This window comes from Triticum urartu, chromosome 4A (assembly GCF_056163025.1).
Source record: "Triticum urartu cultivar PI428250 chromosome 4A, HENAU_Tu73, whole genome shotgun sequence".
NCBI lineage: Eukaryota > Viridiplantae > Streptophyta > Magnoliopsida > Poales > Poaceae > Triticum > Triticum urartu.
In genome coordinates this window covers 141,639,550-141,656,674 of record NC_141876.1, presented here as the reverse complement: position 1 = coordinate 141,656,674, position 17,125 = coordinate 141,639,550, and the positions used below count along the sequence as shown (strand labels likewise).

The 17,125-nt window shown below is 43.9% G+C and overlaps 2 protein-coding genes across 3 annotated transcripts; both read right to left on the bottom strand.

Moving 5' to 3' along the window:
- Window positions 1-19: 19 nt before the first annotated feature.
- On the bottom strand, window positions 20-2,867 carry LOC125551190 (P-loop containing nucleoside triphosphate hydrolases superfamily protein). Its single transcript, XM_048714352.2, has 6 exons — window positions 2,073-2,867; window positions 1,859-1,947; window positions 1,637-1,736; window positions 1,145-1,396; window positions 809-978; window positions 20-523 (listed from the first exon to the last, which is right to left on the bottom strand). The coding sequence occupies exons 1-6, from the start codon at window positions 2,724-2,726 to the stop codon at window positions 244-246; spliced, it is 1,545 nt and encodes a 514-aa protein (XP_048570309.1). The 5' UTR covers window positions 2,727-2,867; the 3' UTR covers window positions 20-243.
- A 630-nt stretch (window positions 2,868-3,497) lies between these two features.
- On the bottom strand, window positions 3,498-8,274 carry LOC125551194 (protein GRAVITROPIC IN THE LIGHT 1). Of its 2 annotated transcripts, none has more exons than XM_048714358.2 (2): window positions 7,998-8,274; window positions 3,498-5,259 (listed from the first exon to the last, which is right to left on the bottom strand). In XM_048714358.2, exon 2 carries the CDS (start codon window positions 5,181-5,183, stop codon window positions 3,915-3,917), a length of 1,269 nt encoding a protein of 422 aa, XP_048570315.1. In that variant the 5' UTR covers window positions 5,184-5,259; window positions 7,998-8,274; the 3' UTR covers window positions 3,498-3,914. The 2 variants fall into 2 exon arrangements, with proteins under 2 accessions (XP_048570315.1, XP_048570314.1); XM_048714357.2 differs by having other exon boundaries at window positions 3,498-5,247; window positions 7,998-8,272.
- Window positions 8,275-17,125: the final 8,851 nt, after the last annotated feature.

Below are 17,125 nucleotides of genomic sequence, written 5' to 3'. Positions count from 1 at the left end.
TTTCGTCTTCAAACAAAACTCATCGCAACAGTTCCTTTCAGATAATAATATATAGAATGCACTTTGGTTCTTACAGGAAGGGCCTTGTCGCATATTCATCATAAAATTTAAATTCAAATGCGCTACATCAAGGCAAGAGATAATAATCGACACACGAGAATTACATGGAAAAGAAGAAGGCAAAACACTTAGACGCTGACAAAATTGCTCGGTGACCCCGCATAAGTAGAAAGGAATATTGCATCAGGAGTGATTCTGGTCAATTAATTGTCTTAGCAACTTAGGCACCGCCTGTCCACTGTTTGCAAGAACATCAGCCAAGGGCTTTGCATGAGCAGCATCAGTCTTAGAGACGATAACATGCACCTCCCCTGCAACCGTGTGACGAGCTATCCTGGTGAGGATCTCAACATAATCGTCAAATGAAGCAGGCAAGTCCGCGACCAACACAATCTCAAATTCCTCCACGCCTGATGTTGCCAAGCTCTCACAGCCTTTCACAAGGACATTGATAAGCCCCATGCTGCAATTAGATACAAAGGAACACGCAAGTTGTCAATGTCACAGTGCCACAACACAGTTATTAATCAAAAAAGTGGTGCAGCTAAAAATTATCTGAAAGTGAAAACACATTTTCTCAGATTGAAAAGTTTTGAAATGTGGTGCCTTGCCACCAAATATGGCTTCAAATTGAAAAGTTTTTGGGGGGGAGGGGGGGGGGGGGGATTGGCTATGTTTCACATGTTCTCAGTTTGTCTTCTGAGATAGGGAATGTCACAAAAAGAAATATTGAAATGGTTCGCTGTACCTGCTGCATACGGTAAAGGTGCTTCCTTGCGAGCCATCATTCACTGTGAGAATTTCCAGTTTAAGGGATGAAGAGAGTTTCTGCGCTTCATTATCATTCGCGGCCACTAGCAAAACCTTTGCTGTCTTACTAGCATGGTTTTCTAAAACATTCTCAAGAATTTCCTTAACCTGAAAATAAGTAAAGAGCTTGTCAGTGTCCTGAGTAATCAGCAAAATGTTCTAAAGTTTAATCAACTGCAGCTAAAAAACTATGAACCATGAATTCAGGACATGCATGTCAGTAGGTAATGAAGTACGAATGAACGGGACTTCTCCGTCTGCATACTCCAATTACCTTTGATGTCTTTTCCCCTTTAGTACAGAAGTGTACATGCTGTGCTACAAATGCGCTTCGAGAAGTAACAGAATCATTTGTGCTAAGCTTTGTAATTCTCCCATGTAGTAGATTTCTTGCCACTGTTGCCGCACTCTGGTCACATTGACCACTAAATATAGTTACCTGTGCATCACTTGATATGGTACCTCGAATAGAACAAAGTTCTTTGATGATATTAAGGTCCATGAAATCCTTTAGTCCATCAATGACCTGTTAGAAGAAGTTATTCTTGATGTTAGCATAACTAGATTACTGACAATGCTAGGACTTGACAGTAAATAAAATTTGTGAGGCCATTAAGTATACTGGGTTAAGGCTATACTGCTTGCTAAAAGAATTGCAGAGCACATAGCTTTCAAAGTGAAATACTGACAAGCATCAGGATGATAAGTACAAGTGAACTGATATGAAATATCATCAAGAAGACACCAAAATATCAAATTTTCGCACCAGCATTGATACATTCGATATGTCAATTGCCTTTAGTGAGACCAGTTCAAGGAGCCTCTCCGGGGTAGATATAAGAAACTCGGGCTCGCAGCTCTTTAGTCTGATAGAGACAACAGAAAATGAATTAGGATTGCACATACAAATGCATCCATAGGCTCTACAGTCACAAGATATTCACATTCATGATACTGTATCTGAGACTAGTGATTGAAATAAACATACCCAGAAATCTGGTGTTCTATGGAAGCGCCAGGATGCAAGCTCACTGAATGTATTCCAAGAGACTTCAACGGTTTACATATTGAACGGGCCTGTTCAAGCAATGAAGCAATACCAAATAAATCACTAGATCAATTAACCCTTGTTCCTGGTGGTACTACTAGACATTGCAGCATCAAGAACAAGAAGGTGGAGAGAGCCGGATGTTAATACTCACTTGCACCGCCTTTTCCTGGGAAGGGACGAGGTAGAGGAGGAAGGGGCATGAGACGACCACTCCAAGCTTCTCCTTCCTGGCGACGATGTCGCAGGCCGTGGAGACGAGCCACGCCGTCTGCTCCCGGGTGGCGTACTGGTAGCTGGTGTCGAGCACGTCCGAAGGCGGGGACGCCGCGCAGGACTTCCAGAGCTCCATGCCCCAGGAGGCGGTGTCGTGGATGCCGCCGCCGTCCTCCTCGGATGCCCCAGCCCCGTCCCGGATGGCGTTGAGGCAGACCACCAGGAACTTGGACGGCCGGTCATACTCCAGCCGGTCCTCCCCCGTCTCCTTCTTCCGCACGGGTATGGCATTAGGACCGGTGGCCCGCTCCTGCTTCTTGGAACCCTTGCTCTTCTTCTTGTCGTGGTCGTCGTTGGTGTCAGCGGCGTCTTCGGCCTTGCGCTTCTTGCCGTGGCGCTCGTTGAAGGGGTCCTCGGGGCAAGGGAGGGAGAAGCACATGCCCTCGCAGCCGCGGCGCTTGCCGGTCTTGCGGCGGCGCTTGGAGGCGATGATGGCGGCGACGCGCGTGGAGACGGCGTTCTCGCTGCTGCGCATCCGCTTGCGGCGCACCTTCCCGCGCTTCCGCGCGAGCGCGTCGTCGCCCTTTGGCATCCCGCTCGCTTGCTCCGGCCAACCTAACACACAACGGCAGGACCGCGCCGCCGCACCCGCTCTAAAACCTAGCAAAGAACCCCCGTCTCCTCTGCTCTCGCACGAACAGGGCCGGCGAGAATGAGATTGGCCAGAACGGATGGGGGGGTTGGTAGAAGAGAAGAAGCCCGCACGATGGTAAAGCCGTGCAGCCCATTTTGGAAAGGCTCGGGCCCATTCAGTTAGAAGGCCTAGCCCAACGAGCCAGGGCGTAAATGCTAGAAATCGGCAGCCGGGCCATCACTGAGGACATTTTTTTTAACGCCGTACAGATGCAAGCGGTCATATAAACGCGCATACGCTTACCCTTATAAACGCGCGCACACACACTACCCCTATAAACACCTCCGAGAGACTGAACCGGCATATCATCTTGAGATTCACGAAGTCACTGTAGGCGTCTCGTCGTCGACAGGAACGTCTCCTCATCGAATGCATCATCTTGAGATTCACGAAGTCACTGTAGGCGTCTCGTCGTCGATAGGAATGTCTCCTCATCGAATGCACATCGCAGGAAATCCTGAAATAAATCCGCATCGCTGGACGTTGATGCTTACAGTTATTCCATTTGTACGTGTACGTATCCCAAGTGTGTATGTCTCAAAAAAAACATATCCCAAGTGTGTAAACCTCCGAATCTGCTATATCAATGGGAAAATACACAGTGATGTCAAAAGAAATGTAAGATACACAGAATTTTGCGTATTCACGAAAAACTGTGAAACCTCAAAATTTACACAGTACAGAACACAAACAAAATTACAGTACACATATAGTATTACAGTACAAAAACCAGATTAGACACCAACAAGAATACTTACATACAGTACATGGCAACATGAAAAGGGTTGTGCAGTCATCACATAGGCTGCAACATCCAAATCAGACCAACAATATATATATACCAAACACTGGACAGGATTACATCACGCAACAGAGAGAATAAACATTCTAGTCTTAAAAAGACAAGCATATGAAGGTCTTTCACAAACGTGTTGCTATAGACTACCACATTTCATCTGAATAACATCCTTTCAGGTAGCATCACACACGACACAGACACACAAAGTCCCCCGCCATTTCAGATGCAACTAAATGAGCCCACAGGAACTAATACGCCCTGAATCTTCCCAAGCAACTGCAGCATTTTCAGTCAGCATATTTAACATCTGAAAGGTACACTCGGGCCTGTATGACGCTAGTCCCAATCAAGAAACCAGGCATCACCATTAAACCTACTTTAGGCCTGTCGGCACTTTCATCCAAGACCATGTTCTTCACCACACTTTCCATGTGAATCTCCGAGAACTCGCTTCCCTTTTTCACTTGGAAGACCCTGACCTTTGGATCGAAAGAGTATGCCAGCCTATGCAATAACCATATGGACTTCGCCAACTTGAGAAATGCCTGATAGAAAGCTGTCCTTGGATGGCCACCGCTCATGACGTAGTTTCTCTGATCCATGTTACCGAAGAAAGAGCCTTCCATTTTTTGATGCACAAGTAACAGGTATTTGCTTCTGCAGAACTTCCCGAAAACCGAATCTGGGTTCTGGCTCAATACATCAAGAGGATCCATGGCTCGCACTGCAAGGAACTGGTGGAAGAAAGCCTCATTGGACACACTGGCAGTAGCAGCCTTGATGGAAAAGCTCTCTTCATGGAAACCACTGAACATTCTTTGGCAGATATAGGACTCAAATGCATACTTCTTATGAGCTCTCCTTGTGTAAACTACATCAGGTTCAATTGCGTTAGCAGCCGCATCGAGATCCCACCCAGCAGCTTTCATCATGTTGATCAAGGGCTTTGAGAAATCGTGTATTGATTGGTATGCATTATCAGCAGCAGATGTAAATAAACTTGGTGTCAGCTCAATAGAGAAGTAGTTCTCTTCTTCATCAGATTCCTCAGATTCTTTGTTAAGTAAGCCCCTCTGTTTCAATTTCTTCTCCAGCTTTGATTTCCGATGCTTCGCCTCATCGATTTGCTGCTGTAAAAGGGTAATCTCGGTATCTCTATTCTGGATCTGTGACTGGAACTTCTTCACCATGACCTCATATGTCTTTAGCAAGTTCTGCTGCTCCTGTATTTCAGAAAGCAAGCGTGAATCTTGAGGTGATGCTGCTACTGGCTTAGGATTTTTCTCTCTGTAAGTATGCTTGAGTTCTGAAAGCCTCGTGAGCTCATCTATGACAAGCTTATCAGCAGTTTGGATCTTGTCCGGGTCATAAGGGGTGTGAGCTTCCTGCAGCTGAATGTATGCAGCTTTTAAAGAGGATATGTTGTTGAATATCCTTCCAATCATACTGTCCATCGTGTCCATGTTCTGATTCATAGTTTCATCAATTGGCTGAGGATAAACTTTCTGACTATTGTTATCATAAATTTGTGACTCCTTGGAGCCTGGTCGGATCATTACTTCTTGCCCTCAGGAACAACAAAGTTAGTTGTCTTCAATCAAAGTACAGGTGGACATCCACCTGCAAAAGCAACTACTGAGTTCAGGTCATAATTTACAGGACAAAAATATGAACTGCATAAGTGGCCAGAATAGGAATGGCTCAAAAGCGACCTTCGTAAGTATTTCACATCCTATAATAAGAAGAGAAAGAGATTCAGACAAAGTAAACTACAACATGCTCTGGGTTGCTGTAAGACAGAGATTAATACAACCACACCCTCATAATCTCAAGCTTGAACAACAGATGTTCCATAACATGACCTCCATGCCACCCAACCCAAAAACGAAAAAGATCAGAAAAACATTGAGTAATCGAGCAGGACATCTAACAATAGTCAATGATCAGTCGATCTCCCAAGATGAACGGTAAGAACCGCATTTTACGCATTAGGCTGCTGACCTTTAAGGAGTCAAGAGAAGATTCATTTCAAGTCATATGGTCCATGGGACTATGAGTACAAGAAGCTATAATGCAGGTAGCCTATATGGAGAAACCAATGGCAACATTAGATACCAATCACCAGTGGCGGAGCTACGGCTGGGCCAAACCAGGCCATGGCCCGCCCAATCCAGCAAGATTTCAGTCAAGAGCAGCGCTGAATCTGGGCCCTAAGAGCAAAGTTTTAATGGTATTTGTTAACCTGGCCTGTTTTGGCCCGCCCAGAGAAATGAATGTAGCTCCGCCACTGACAATCAGAGTCTCGGCACACCTTATGGCCTATCAACTCCCTGCCTCTTCACAGGTCGCTGAACCAGATTAAAAAGCTTCACTGTCACATATCCTACAGTGATGAAGATTATGTTGATTGCCTCCTAAGCAAGAAGCATGCGAATCCTAATCATACCTTGCTTCCCTCCCAAGCCTTGGCTATAGCGGGGCCAAATTCTATAAAAAGTTAGTATAAATGCACAGAGAAAACCTATAGTCTGAACTATCCTTGAATTTGCCCATTGTGCGCTAACAACCTATTGCAAACTCAATGCAGTAAATGTCATCTTTAGCAAAGGCCGCAGAGGACAAACTCTTGTAACATGTTCATTCAACCATATGATTTGACATGTTGGAGGCTAAAGCTTCTCCAGAAATGGCTTTTGGCTGGCTGCCCAGGGACATGGGTGGGCTGGCTTTTAGTTAGGCTGGTTTCCTGAGCTGTAATTAAAGTCCAAAATTTCTGGAATACCGCTGATGAAAAAGCTATCATGCTTTTTGCCAACTTAAGGGACAGTATGATCTGTGCATCTTTTTAGCATAAATTATTAAGTTGACTTGAAACTGGGAGTAGATGTTGGCATTATAGTAATTAAGACTCTCTTAATGTAAGTATGGAACGGCCCAAAATATGTAGCTTTCTATTGGAAGTAAATAATAATAAGCGCATATATACAATCTACATAAGATCAGTATGTCACCAAAACATTAGCAATACAATCCTGCGACGCTGACATGTCACAACATGGACGTGGATTGGTCTCAGAAGAGCTTTAATAAGAGAATTAGTGGAGTGTCATGTAGGAATGGTCTCCTTGAAATTCTTGTGGTCTCATCTCACCACCTCGTTGGTCTCCGGACTCCTTCCAACCTTGCGGCTAGGCAGCAGCAGCAGCTGACAGATTGATGCCGAAGACCTCAACTTCTACAGAATTTGCCTCCTCAACAGATTCTTGTTCTTCACACCCCGATTCGACCCACATCCCTGCCTCATGCCGTCCAGAATTTTGCCTACCCCACCCAACGTCGGTTGCATAGACCTAAACCTGTGGTTATGGTCGAGTACTAAGAGGAACATGACTACTTGTTCCCCAGCAGAGATAGGATGCTGCTCTACAATAGCTCTCAATCTCTAAACGAAGTACGGCAGTGCACAAATGAAAATTTGGGCCCTTGTTATCCTAAGCTGATTTGAGCAATTTGTGTCCTTGGAGTACTATCTCAAGTTTGATTTCCTATACTAGATATATCTATCGACCAAATGGCCATATGTTATATCATGTGTACTTTCTCTAGCCCTTAAGCTAAACAGCAGGTATGTCCACATTTAACAACTGGTTTGGCTAGTCTCACAATTAGGTGTTGTCGTTTCCTACCAAAATGATTCATCTAAAAAATAGAATCACACAATGTACTATGCTTAGCATTGGTATAAGCGGTGAGCGTTGAGAAAAGCACTGAGAATTTAGGGGCCGTTCGGAATCACTCCGCTCTGTAACTCCGCCGCGGAGCGGAGCGGCATGCAGTTCAATTTTAGCGAGCAGCGAAAGGGGTGCTCCGCCCGCTCCGCTCTCTGGCGGAGGAGCAGAGGATTCCCGGACACAGCCTTAGTATGGTTGTTTACTGGCCATATAGTAGTACCTTTTCAACATTGTCTGCGCTAATGAACGGTGAAAAGAATGCTAGAGAGAAGAAAAGCATATCAATGCCAGCAAAAGGAAGGCCGGCATTAAAAGTGCACATGAATCTGGTCTTGGCAGCATAATCCCAAAGATGAAAAACAGGGACAAATTGCTAGCATACAGAACATGTTGTGATCAGGAAACTAAAGGTTAAGCAGCACTTAATGTATTAATCAGCAAACTGAAATGTGGTGCATCAGTTATATGTAGTTTCAATCATTACGATACATCATAGTAGCACATGAAGGGTCAGATGAACTTTCGGATCAACCCGTATAAAATTAACACAGAGAGTCAAATCTACGGTATACAATTCGAGGTAGGCATGAAGTTGCTGATCCACTAGAACCAACCTCACCCCATGGCAAACAAGCTAACCTGATCCCGAGAGTGACGAGTTGGCGAGGTAGCACGCGGCGGAGGGGGTCCCGGCGGTGAAGAGTGAGCTGGGCGGGGGAATAGGCGACAGAGGTTGGGTCCGGCGGTGAGGACGCCAGCTACTCCAGAGGGGGGCGTCTCGGCGATCTGGATGCGGAGATCCGGGACGGCTAACAGCGGCCAGGTAGGAGGGGGTCGGGTGGTAGGGAGTGGGAATTAGGGAGGTGTGTTGTGGGAAGGGGGGGCGGTGCTCGCGTGGGATAGGAGACTGCCGACTGCACGCTTGGTCCTCAACTTTTTTATTTTGCGTATTAATTTGGGAGCTTTATTCAACATCAACCATCCCAGCAGAATCGCAAGTTACAAGAAAACTGGGAGTAGTAGAATCTATCCAGCACTCTGTCACCTCCAATGTGCTAGCCTACTTCGCAAAAAGATGGACAACAAAGTTTGCTGGTCTAAATACATGTTGAATAACAAAAATTTAAACAAAGATGCATGGGCGCCGTGACAGCTGGAAGAACCTGGCGCGAGTTGCAGAGATTGACAATCTCCAAACAGTCCGTCTCGACGACGACTTTATCATAGTCCCGAAGCTTTGCAAAAATAACACCATCTCGGACTGCAAGAGCTTCGGCAATAAGCGGGTCCGTGATGCCGGCATATGGTTTACACCATATTGCGTGTAGGGAAGTATAGGAGCGAGCCACCCTCCCACACCTCCACGACGCTCGTCCATAGAAACACTACCATCAGTGTTAATCTTCATCCTTTCGTCCTCTGGAGGTCGCCAGCCATGCCCAAGCATAATGCGTACATGCTCGCGAGGTAGATTAAGAAGCGCCAGTGTTTCTCTCATCAGCTTCATAGACTGAACATGATCAATCCGACCATTGTCATGGGTAATATTATTTTGAGATGTCCAGATAGACCACATGATTGGTGCAAGCTTTGCCCTATCAACCTCTGAAAATATAGGACCACAACTGTTTATCTGTCTCTGAAGATTTCGTTATCGTCCCTTCTTCTAGAGCATGTTGCTTGTTCTGAATCATTAGAGATTGATACACCGACTTTACAGTATAAGTCCCATTCCTCTCACCCACCCAAGCCAAAAAATCATCTCCCCCTCCTATGCGCAAAGAAATATTAAGAATTGCATCAACGTCCGGGGTATAAAAGAAGCTTTCACAAGATCACTTTTCCAAGTCCAGTTCTCATTATCAATAAGATCCGAGACAAGAGAAATTTGAGCATTACCAAGCCTTGCTACTGGGGTCATTTTTAGTATGTTTGGGATCCACTTATCATCCCAGATCGACACAGTTGTTGAAAGTGCTACTTATCGACTAGAGGGAGGTGAATAGGCGATTTTTATGAAAGTCTTCAAAACCCGAGGTCTTTGAAGACAAACAAGTAATTGAGCCTATATGATATGCAGCGAAAGATGAACTACACTAGACAAGCCATAGTCAAGTAAGCAATATAAAGAAAGCACGAAGACTAATAGCAGCTAGGTAGTGCGGAACGGAATGGAAGACAATATGAAGCCAAACAGGTAATAGTCTTCGCACAGTGAAGTCAAACAGATCAGGCAAACAAGCAATGACTTCACAAAGACAAATTGAAATGTAAAGAATGTAGGGGATAGAACCAGTAGCTTGGTGAAGACAAGGATTTGGTAGACCAGTTCCAGTTGCTGTAACAACTGTACGTCTAGTTAGGGAGGCCGAGATTGAACTTAGAAGACTGTGTCTTCACCTTATTCCCCTTGAGCTAAGGACACCCAGTCCTCGCCCAATCACTCTGGTAAGTCTTCAAGGTAAACTTCTAAACCTTCACAGACTCCGTTCACTGGCGATCCACAATGCTTGGATCCTCGAAACGTGATGCCTAACCGACTGGAGGATGCACAGTCCTCAAGTGTAACATGTCTTCAGGTCACGCGGATAGAAAGACTTCAGTGATGCCTAACACTCTTTGGCTCTGGGTGTTTTGGGCTTTGTCCTCGCAAGGATCTCTCTCTCAAAGGCTTCGGAGGTGGGTTGCTCTCAAACGACAAAAGCCGTGCACTAAGAGAAGCCACCAATTTATGGTGTAGGGGGTGGGCTATTTATAGTCAGGATGCAACCCAACATGATATGTCTGAAATGACCCTGGGTCACTACGGAACCAACACGTGTCCAACGGTCGGATTTCAAACACACGCGGCAGCTTGACTTGGGCTACAAGCAAAGCTGACTCATCCAACTCTGGACAAGATTTGCTATCATTGTCTTCGCTCGAAGACATAGGATTTTGGTTGAGCATCACTTTAGTCATCTGACTTTGTTCACTTGGACCCCACTTAACAGTACGGTGGTTCCTATGACTCGAGAAAGAAGAAAAGGAAACTACGAAAGAAACTATGTGTTCGCACTCCATAGTCTTCAAGTGAATGTCTTCATCGTCAGTATCTTCAACGTGAATGTCTTCACGAACCAGCATTGTCTTCAATGTCTTCATACATTTTTAGGGGTCATCTCTGGTAGGTAAACCGAATCATTGAGGGACTACTACCTATGTTATCCTGCAATTCTCACAAACACATTAGTCCTTCAACCATGTTTGTCGTCAAAACTCCAAAACCAACTAGGAGTGGCACTAGATGCACTTACAATCTCCCCCTTTTTGGTGATTGATGACAAACTGGTTGAAGTTTTCAACGGGGATAAAAGTATGTGAAAGTTAAAGTTCATAGGCATTGTCTTCATAGGTTGTAAGAGGCTCCCCCTCAAGATGTGCATATAAGTAGTTTGCCTTTGAATGCAAATGCACATGGCAGATTTTGCTTTATGGAGATCTTCTTCAACACATGAAGACAATTCATCATGCATACATAAAAGTAATGAAGATAATGAAATGCATAATGCAAAATGGGCGTCTGCAGAATGACTTCATGCGGGATTTATCATCGCATCATAAGGTAGCAGCAAAAGTGGCAGACGACCATCAAGTTTAAGTGTTACAACTCAAAAATGCAATAGTTTCAAGAACGAGAGTTGTAAGAACTTAGCAAAAATAAGCACCCTGAAGGAAATATGCCCTAGAGGCAATAATAAAGTTGTTATTTTATATTTACTTATTCATGGTAAATGTTTATTATTCATGCCAGAATTGTATTGATCGGAAACCTAAATACATGTGTGAATACATAGACAAACAATGTGTCCCTAGTGAGCCTCTGTTGGGGAACGTAGTAATTTCAAAAAAAATCCTACACACACGCAAGATCATGGTGATGCATAGCAACGAGAGGGGAGAGTATGTCTACGTACCCTCGTAGACCGAAAGCGGAAGCGTTTATCAACGCGGTTGATGTAGTCGTACACCTTCACGATCCATCCCGATCAAGTACCGAACATACGACACCTCCGCGTTCAGCACACGTTCAGCTCGATGAGGTCCTCGCCTTCTTGATCCAGCAAAAGGGGCGAAGTAGTAGATGAGTTCCGGCAGCACGACGGCGTGGTGACGGTGTTGGTGAAGAACAATCTCCGCAGGGCTTCGCCTAAGCACTACGAAAACTATTACAGAGGATAAACTATAGGGGACGGGGTAGCCGGCACATGGCTTGGTGTTTCTTGATGTGTCTTGGGTGCTAGCCCTGCCCCTCTATTTATATGTTGAGCCTTGGGGGTCGAAACTTGGAGTAAAAGCCTCCACAAAGTCGGTTTCACCCGAAAGGCAAGAGTCCTTCTCGGACTCCAGGGCCAGACGCTAGGGTTTCTGGCGTCTGGACCCAGACGCCAGGGACCCTGGCGTCTGGTCCCTGGACTCCGCAAAACTTCCTTTTGCGCTTTCCAAAAACCTTGTGGGCTTTCCCCTTTGGCCCAAATAAAGTGTTCTCGTACCCAAACATTTCGGGAAACATCTGGAACCCCTTCCGGTGACCAGACACTATTATCCCATATATCAAACTTTATCTCCGGGCCATTCTGGAGTTCCTCGTCATGTCTGTGATCTTATCCGGAACTCCGAACAACATTCGGTTACCAACATACATAACTCATAAATACTATATCGTCAACAAACGTTAAGCGTGCGGAGCCTACGGGTTCGAGAACTATGTAGATATGACCGAGACATTTCTCTGGTCAATAACCAATAGCGGAACCTGGATGCCCATATTGGCTCCTACATATTCTACGAAGACCTTTGTCGGTTGAACCGCATAACAACATACATTGTTCCCTTTGTCATCGGTATGTTACTTGCCCGAGATTCGATCGTCGGTATCTCAATACCTAGTTCAATCTCGTTACCGGCAAGTCTCTTTACTCGTTCCGTAATGCATCATCCCGCAACTAACTCATTAGTTACATTGCTTGCAATGCTTATAGTGATGTGCATTACCGAGAGGGCCCAGAGATACCTCTCCGACAATCGAAGTGACAAATCCTGATCTTGATCTATGCCAACTCAACAAGTACCATCGGAGACACCTGTAGAGCACCTTTATAATCACCCAGTTACATTGTGACATTTGGTAGCACACAAAGTGTTCCTCCGGTATTCGGGAGTTGCATAATATCATAGTCATAGGAACATGTATAAGTCATGAAGAAAGCAATAGCAGCAAACTAAATGATCAAGTGCTAAGCTAACGGAATGGGTCAAGTCAATTACATCATTCTCCTAATGATGTGATCCCGTTTATCAAATGACAACTCATGTCTATGGTTAGGAACCACAACCATCTTTGATCAACAAGCTAGTCAAGTAGAGGCATACTAGTGACACTCTGTTTGTCTATGTATTCACACATGTATCATGTTTCCGGTTAATACAATCCTAGCATGAATAATAAACATTTATCATGATATAAGGAAATAAATAATAACTTTATTATTGCCTCTAGGGCATATTTCCTTCAGTCTCCCACTTGCACTAGAGTCAATAATCTAGATTACACAGTAATGATTCTAACACCCATGGAGTCTTGGTGCTGATCATGTTTTGCTCGTGGAAGAGGCTTAGTCAACGGGTATGCAACATTCAGATCCGTATGTATCTTGCAAATCTCTATGTCTCCCACCTGGACTTGATCCTGGATGGAGTTGAAGCATCTCTTGATGTGTTTGGTTCTCTTGTGAAATATGGATTCCTTTGCCAAGGCAATTGCACCAGTATTGTCACAAAAGATTTTCATTGGACCCGATGCACTAGGTATGACACCTAGATCGGATATGAACTCCTTCATCCAGACTCCTTCATTTGCTGCTTCTGAAGCAGCTATGTATTCCGCTTCACACGTAGATCCCGCCACGACGCTTTGTTTAGAACTGCTTCAACTGACAGCTCCACCGTTCAATATAAACATGTATCCGGTTTGCGATTTAGAATCGTCTGGATCAGTGTCAAAGCTTGCATCGACGTAACCATTTACGACGAGCTCTTTGTCACCTCCATAAACGAGAAACATATCCTTAGTCATTTTCAGGTATTTCAGGATGTTCTTGACCGTTGTCCAGTGACCACTCCTGGATTACTTTGGTACCTCCCAGCTAAACTAATAGCAAGGCACACATCAGGTCTGGTACACGGCATTGCATACATGATAGAGCCTATGGCTGAAGCATAGGGAACATCTTTCATTTTCTCTCTATCTTCTGCAGTGGTCGGGCATTGAGTCTTACTCAACTTCAAACCTTGTAACACAGGTAAGAATCCTTTCTTTGCCTGATCCATTTTGAACTTCTTCAAAACTTTGTCAAGGTATGTGCTTTGTGAAAGTCCAATTAAGCGTCTTGATCTATCTCTATAGATCTTGATGCCCAATATGTAAGCAGCTTCACCGAGGTCTTTCATTGAAAAACTCTTATTCAAGTATCCTTTTATGCTATCCAGAAATTCTATATTATTTCCAATCAACAATATGTCATCCACATATAATATTAGAAATGCTATAGAGCTTCCACTCACTTTCTTGTAAATACGGGCTTCTCCAAAAGTCTGTATAAAACCATATGCTTTGATCACACTATCAAAATGTTTATTCCAACTCCGAGAGGCTTGCACCAGTCCATAAATGGATCGCTGGAGCTTGCACACTTTGTTAGCACCCTTTGGATCGATAAAACCTTCGGGTTGCATCATATACAACTCTTCTTCCAGAAATCCATTCAGGAATGCAGTCTTTACATCCATTTGCCAAATTTCATAATCATAAAATGCGGCAATAGCTAACATGATTCGGACGGACTTAAGCATCGCTACGGGTGAGAAGGTATCATCGTAGTCAACTCCTTGAACTTGTCGAAAACCTTTCGCAACAAGTCGAGCTTGGTAGACAGTAACATTACCATCAGTGTCTGTCTTCTTCTTGAAGATCCATTTATTCTCGATGGCTTGCCGATCATTGGGCAAGTCAACCAAAGTCCATACCTTGTTCTCATACATGGATCCCATCTCAGATTTCATAGCCTCAAGCCATTTTTGTGGAATCTGGGCTCATCATCGCTTCCTCATAGTTCGTAGGTTCGTCATGGTCTAGTAACATGACCTCCAGAACAGGATTACCGTACCACTCTGGTGCGGATCTTACTCTGGTTGACCTACGAGGTTTGGTAGTAACTTGATCTGAAGTTTCATGATCATCATCATTAGCTTCCTCACTAATTGGTGTAGATGTCACAGGAACCGGTTTCTGTGATGAACTACTTTCCAATAAGGGAGTAGGTACAGTTACCTCATCAAGTTCTACTTTCCTCCCACTCACTTCTTTCGAGATAAACTCCTTCTCTAGAAAGGATCCATTCTTAGCAACAAAAGTCTTGCCTTCGGATCTGTGATAGAAGGTGTACTCAACTGTCTCTTTTGGGTATCCTATGAAGACACATTTCTTCAATTTGGGTTCGAGCTTATCAGGTTGAAGCTTTTTCACATAAGCATCGCAGCCCCAAACTCTAAGAAACGACAACTTTGGTTTCTTGCCAAACCACAGTTCATAAGGAGTCATCTCAACGGATTTATATGGTGCCCTATTTAACGTGAATGCAGCCGTCTCTAAAGCATAACCCCAAGATGATAGCGGTAAATCTGTAAGAGAAATCATAGATCACACCATATCTAGTGAAGTACGATTACGACGTTCGGACACACCATTACGCTGTGGTGTTCCAGGTGGCGTGAGTTGCGAAACTATTCCACATTGTTTCAAATGAAGACTAAAATCGTAACTCAAATATTCTCCTCCATGATCAGATCGTAGAAACTTTATTTTCTTGTTATGATGATTTTCTACTTCACTCTGAAATTCTTTGAACTTTTCAAATGTTTCAGACTTATGTTTCATCAAGTAGATATACCCATATCTGCTCAAATCATCTGTGAAGGTGAGAAAATAACGATACCCATCGCGAGCCTCAATATTCATCGGACCACATACATCAGTATGTATGATTTCCAACAAATCTGTTGCTCGCTCCATAGTTCCGGAGAACGTCGTTTTAGTCATCTTGCCCATGAGGCACGGTTCGCAAGTACCAAGTGATTCATAATCAAGTGATTCCAAAAGTCCATCAGAATGGAGTTTCTTCATGCGCTTTATACCAATATGACCTAAACGGCAGTGCCACAAATAAGTTGCACTATCATTATCAACTCTGCATATTTTAGCCTCAATACTATGAATATGTGTATCTCCACTATCGAGATTCAAAAAGAATAGACCACTCTTTAAGGGTGCATGACCATAAAAGATATTACTCATATAAATAGAACAACCATTATTCTCTGATTTAAATGAATAACCGTCTTGCATCAAACAAGATCCAGATATAATGTTCATGCTTAACGCTGGCACCAAATAACAATTATTCAGGTCTAATACTAATCCCGAAGGTAGATGTAGAGGTAGCGTGCCGACTGCGATCATATCGACTTTGGAACCATTTCCCACGCGCATCGTCACCTCGTCCTTTGCTAATCTTCGCTTAATCCGTAGTCCCTGTTTCGAGTTGCAAATATTAGCAACGGAACCAGTATCAAATACCCAGGCACTACTGCGAGAATTAGTAAGGTACACATCAATAACATGTATATCACATATACCTTTGTTCACCTTGCCATCCTTCTTATCTGCCAAATACTTGGGGCAGTTCCGCTTCCAATGAACAGTCTGTTTGCAGTAGAAGTACTCAGTCTCAGGCTTAGTTCCATACTTAGGTTTCTTCTCTTGAGCAGCAACTTGTTTGTTGTTCTTCTTGAAGTTCCCTTTCTTCTTCCCTTTACCCTTTTTCTTGAAACTGGTGGTTTTGTTAACCATCAACACTTGATGCTCCTTCTTGATTTCTACCTCCGCAGCCTTTAGCATTGCGAAGAGCTCGGGAATTGTTTTATTCATCCCTTGCATGTTATAGTTCGTCACGAAGCTCTTGTAGCTTGGTGGCAGTGATTGAAGAACTCTGTCAATGACACTATCAGTAGGAAGATTAACTCCCAGTTGAGTCAAGTGGTTATGGTACCCAGACATTCTGAGTATATGTTCACTAACAGAACTATTCTCCTTCATCTTGCAGCTGTAGAACTTATTGGAGACTTCATATCTCTCAATCCGGGCATTTGCTTGAAATATTAACTTCAACTCCTGGAACATCTCATATGCTCCATGACGTTCAAAACGCCGTTGAAGTCCCGGTTCTAAGCCGTAAAGCATGGCACACTGAACTACTGAGTAGTCATCAGCTTTGCTCTGCCAGACGTTCATAACATCTGGTGTTGCTCCTGCAGCAGGTTTGGCACTTAGCGGTGCTTCCAGGACGTAATTCTTCCATGCAGCAATGAGGATAATCCTCAAGTTACGGACCCAGTCCGTGTAATTGCTACCATCATCTTTCAACTTTGCTTTCTCAAGGAACACATTAAAATTCAACGGAACAACAGCACGGGCCATCTATCTACAACAACATAGACATGCAAAATACTATCAGGTACTAAGTTCATGATAAATTAAGGTTCAGTTAATTAAACTATTAAAGAACTCCCACTTAGATAGACATCCCTCTAATCATCTAAGTGATCACGTGATCCATATCAACTAAACCATGTCCGATCATCATGTGAGATGGAGTAGTTTTCAATGGTGA

Coding starts and splice junctions, on each gene's coding strand:
- LOC125551190 (XM_048714352.2), bottom strand. CDS start 2,726: ATGCCAAAGGGCGACGACGCGCTCGCGCGGAAGCGCGGGAAGGTGCGC. Junction 979..1,144: donor AAGGGGAAAAGACATCAAAG/GTAATTGGAGTA, acceptor ACTTATTTTCAG/GTTAAGGAAATTCTTGAGAA. Junction 524..808: donor ACCTTTACCGTATGCAGCAG/GTACAGCGAACC, acceptor ATCTAATTGCAG/CATGGGGCTTATCAATGTCC.
- LOC125551194 (XM_048714358.2), bottom strand. CDS start 5,183: ATGATCCGACCAGGCTCCAAGGAGTCACAAATTTATGATAACAATAGT.